Source organism: Triticum aestivum, chromosome 7B (genome assembly GCF_018294505.1).
Source record: "Triticum aestivum cultivar Chinese Spring chromosome 7B, IWGSC CS RefSeq v2.1, whole genome shotgun sequence".
NCBI classification, from domain to species: Eukaryota; Viridiplantae; Streptophyta; class Magnoliopsida; order Poales; family Poaceae; genus Triticum; species Triticum aestivum.
Window position 1 is genome coordinate 201,441,276 of NC_057813.1, and position 3,422 is coordinate 201,444,697.

The window sequence follows — 3,422 nt, forward strand, 5'->3', positions numbered from 1 at the left end:
GGGTACCAGTAGCTGGACTTCTTGCGGTACCTGGCGAGCGTGGCATAGTCGACGTAGATGAGACCGAACCGATCCTTGAATCCGTCACCGAACTCGAAGCCGTCCAGGAACGTCCATGTGATGTAACCCTTCACGTTCACCCCCTCCCTAGAGAGGCACAGTAAAATGTTAAACATCAAATGGAAAAATAGCCCTTCGTCTTAAAATAAGTGTGTCAACTTTGAAGAGTCGCGTTTCAGCGCCCGGGTTCAGATGGGCCCAGACAAAATCAAAAATTCTCAAAAAATCGAAAAAAAATAAAAAAATTCTGATTTTTTTTTTGCAAGCAAGATGCCTGTGTGCGTGATGTTCGTACAAATTTGGTGGAGTTTTGAAATTAGAGGAGCGAGTGACAAAAAGATAAAATTTGACTCTTTGAGTAAAGTTACTAATCACACATTGTTTTGGCCGGTTTTCTCTTTTTGCCATGAGCTCCACGGATGTTCAAATGGTATTTTGCACGCACATCCTGCACTCAAACATCTTTCAAGATATTTTTTTTCTATTTTTATGGTGTTACTGTTTACCGGGTTCATCTGGACCCGAGCACTCAATTGGATATTCACTCAACTTTGTACTAACTTTAGTACAATGTTGTACACTTGTACTGGAGTTGAGACACTTATTTTGATACGGGGAGAGTACTATGAAATTTGTTTAGAGTAATGCTTGATGTTTCATCTTCATAGTACTAGAAAAAAATTGATGTGTGTTCGCGCACGTACTGGATGGCTTTGTGCACCAACTTGAGGTGGTTGACGTGGAAGGAGATGCGGGTGTCGTCCTTGAGCGCTTCTTTGATCGGGATTGTGCTGTTGTTCGCCTCGTCAGTGCCTGCATCGTACAACAATACTATCAGTTACTTGAACTGAGGGACAAATCAACAGAAATGGTTTTCTGGTTTACCGTTTTCGGTGATGTAGATGGGGCGGTTGCCGTAGATCCTCCGGATGTAAAGCAGCAGCTCGCGCAGCCCCGGCGGGTAGTTGAAGAAGATGGGCGTGTACGCCTGCATACAAAGATATACGCACGTACATTCATTCAGATCGATGAAATCTCATCTCTTGTGAAATCAGCTCGATACTGCACCCGCAAGATCGTACCGGTGGGCCGATGGGGATGCCGTTGCGGTAGCCGGTCTGGTTGACCCGGTGGTCGGTGCCGTACGACGGCTGCCGCCGGTCGGGCGCGCGCGCGGCGGCCTGCGCGTAGTTGCTCGTGTAATAGTTGAGGCCGAGGAAGTCGTAGGACCCCTTGAGCATGTCGGACTGCTCCTTGGTAAACTCCGGCAGCCGGAGGCCTACCAGCCGGCGCATCGTCGCCGGATACTCCCCGAACGCCACCGGGTGCATGAACCAACCGAGCATGAAGTCCAGGCTGCGCTTCACGGCGTGCCGGTCGGCGTCGGAGGCGGCGTCGTAGGGGATGAACCAGTGGGACACCTGCACGATGCCGACCTGGCCCCGCTGCGCCGGCTGGTACCTGGTGCGGTACAGGCGCACGGCCTCGGCGTGCGCGATGAGGAGGTTGTGGCCGGCGATGTAGGGCTCCGTGGAGGAGTCCCCGGCGCCGCAGGCCTTGGACACGTACGGCGAGCAGCGCCCCGGGGCCGTGCTGCCGCTGCCGTATCCGAAGGCGCAGAAGATCATGGGCTCGTTGAAGGTGGTCCAGAACTTCACCCGGTCGCCGAACAGCTTGAAGCACAGCTCCGCGTACTCCACGTAGTCCTTTCTATGTGCGTACAGTACACAATTAATTAACCACAAACGAGTTCCATTAACAGGATGATGAAAGTGGAGAGTAAAACGGTGGCTTAATTACACGATGTTTTGGCTCAAGAAGCCTCCGTATTTGTCCTCGAGGACCTGGGGGGTGTCGAAGTGGAAGATTGTGACGAAAGGCGTCAGCCCTGCAGCCAACGGATTCAGAGCAAGTTCCTCGTATATGTATTTCTCAATGCATGGATAGAGCGGTACGTCTTGATTACCTCTAGCCAAAACCTTGTCGATGAGGCTGTTGTAGAAATCGACCCCTGCTTTGTTGATTCCTCCGGCTATGGTTCCATCTGCAGCAACCGGTCAGTCAGAACAAAACATTTTTCTGCAGCACAATTTCCATGGTGACCTACTTGGAAGGATCCTGCTCCACGCAAGGGAGAACCGGAAGGTGTCCATGTTCATGTCGGTTATCAGCTTCAGATCGTCCTGCATTCACAGATCCACGACGAGATCGGTCAAAGCATGGCAAGTGCTTAACTACGGCCTCGAATTCGATCAGACAGGAGGGCCCACCTTGTAGCGATGATAGAAGTCGTTTGCCGTATCCGGGTTGCTGCCGTCGGCTATTTCACCTGCAGTCACGGTTGGTTTTACACGACGTCAGTACATTTCTTCGGGGTTTTTTCCCGATCCAGGACGAAAGACGCTACTGTTTTTCTCATGGCGTGACGTCCATGTTTGAGCAGAGCGTGCATGGTACGACACAGATGCTCGTCGTCGGCTAAGAGGTAAACTAACTCATACACTTTTAATGGAAATCGGGGAAGGCGATGCCTTGGTCCCTTTCTTTCTCTAAAAATAATTCAGCAGACACTCAGCTCGCGGAACACATGTTGTAGCTGCAGTACACTAGCAACTGTATTATTAGTCCTATCTTGTCGGCAGTACTTATGAGAGCCAGTGATTAGTTGAAGATCTGAACCTGGGGTGCGAGCGAAGGTGTCCCAGATGTTCTTGCCCCGCAGATTCACAGCTCCCTCATACTGCAACCAAGAAATGCAGAATGGCATGTAGTATAAGAAGACTACACGGCACAACCTTATTCAGCAGGCCAGAGAAACAAGCTCGTGTAAGCAACGTGTGCGCCAAGACATATGATACCTGAATGGCGGAGGAGCCGGTGCCGAAGATGAACCCCTTGGGGAAGCTGTGCCTGTTGAACCCGGCGCCATGGACGCCGCCGCTGCAAGCTAGCAGAGCCGCGAGCAGGAGAGCGGGCACGAGAAGAGCCCTATCCATTCCAACCCGGTCACCAGCGTGCTCGCTGTTGTCGATCAACCCTGCTGTCTGACGGGTATATTTATACATGCAAGGTGGACGCAGGGAGCGGCGAGTGATGGCTCCACGTTAGCAGACGGTGACTGCGATCAGTAGTGCCGATTGCCGTTCTGATTCCCCTGAATACATGTTGCAGTGAGGAGATACGGAATGAGAGTACGAGCAAGTCAAATCATAAGGAATGTTATACTTGAGCGTGTGACATTCTTTTTGGATGGACTTGCGATTGTTGGCACAGCTCGAGAAACCACGAAATAGCAGGAGCATTACGGAGACAGTTCGAGTTGAAGAGTGTGTCGAGGTTCTACAATAGTGTACGTACATAAT

At 51.1% G+C, this 3,422-nt stretch overlaps 1 protein-coding gene across 1 annotated transcript in view; it reads right to left on the reverse strand.

Moving 5' to 3' along the window:
* Positions 1-3,106, reverse strand: part of LOC123162575 (beta-glucosidase 28) — a 3,700-nt gene extending 594 nt beyond the window's left edge. The window contains exons 1-10 of the mRNA XM_044580353.1: positions 2,919-3,106; positions 2,740-2,800; positions 2,331-2,389; positions 2,168-2,243; positions 2,027-2,104; positions 1,861-1,948; positions 1,143-1,770; positions 946-1,048; positions 765-873; positions 7-147 (exon numbers count right to left, since the gene is read on the reverse strand). Coding sequence (XP_044436288.1) covers positions 7-147; positions 765-873; positions 946-1,048; positions 1,143-1,770; positions 1,861-1,948; positions 2,027-2,104; positions 2,168-2,243; positions 2,331-2,389; positions 2,740-2,800; positions 2,919-3,056 — 1,481 coding nt within the window. The 5' untranslated portion in view covers positions 3,057-3,106. The remainder of the gene's footprint in view (positions 1-6; positions 148-764; positions 874-945; positions 1,049-1,142; positions 1,771-1,860; positions 1,949-2,026; positions 2,105-2,167; positions 2,244-2,330; positions 2,390-2,739; positions 2,801-2,918) is intronic.
* Positions 3,107-3,422: the final 316 nt, after the last annotated feature.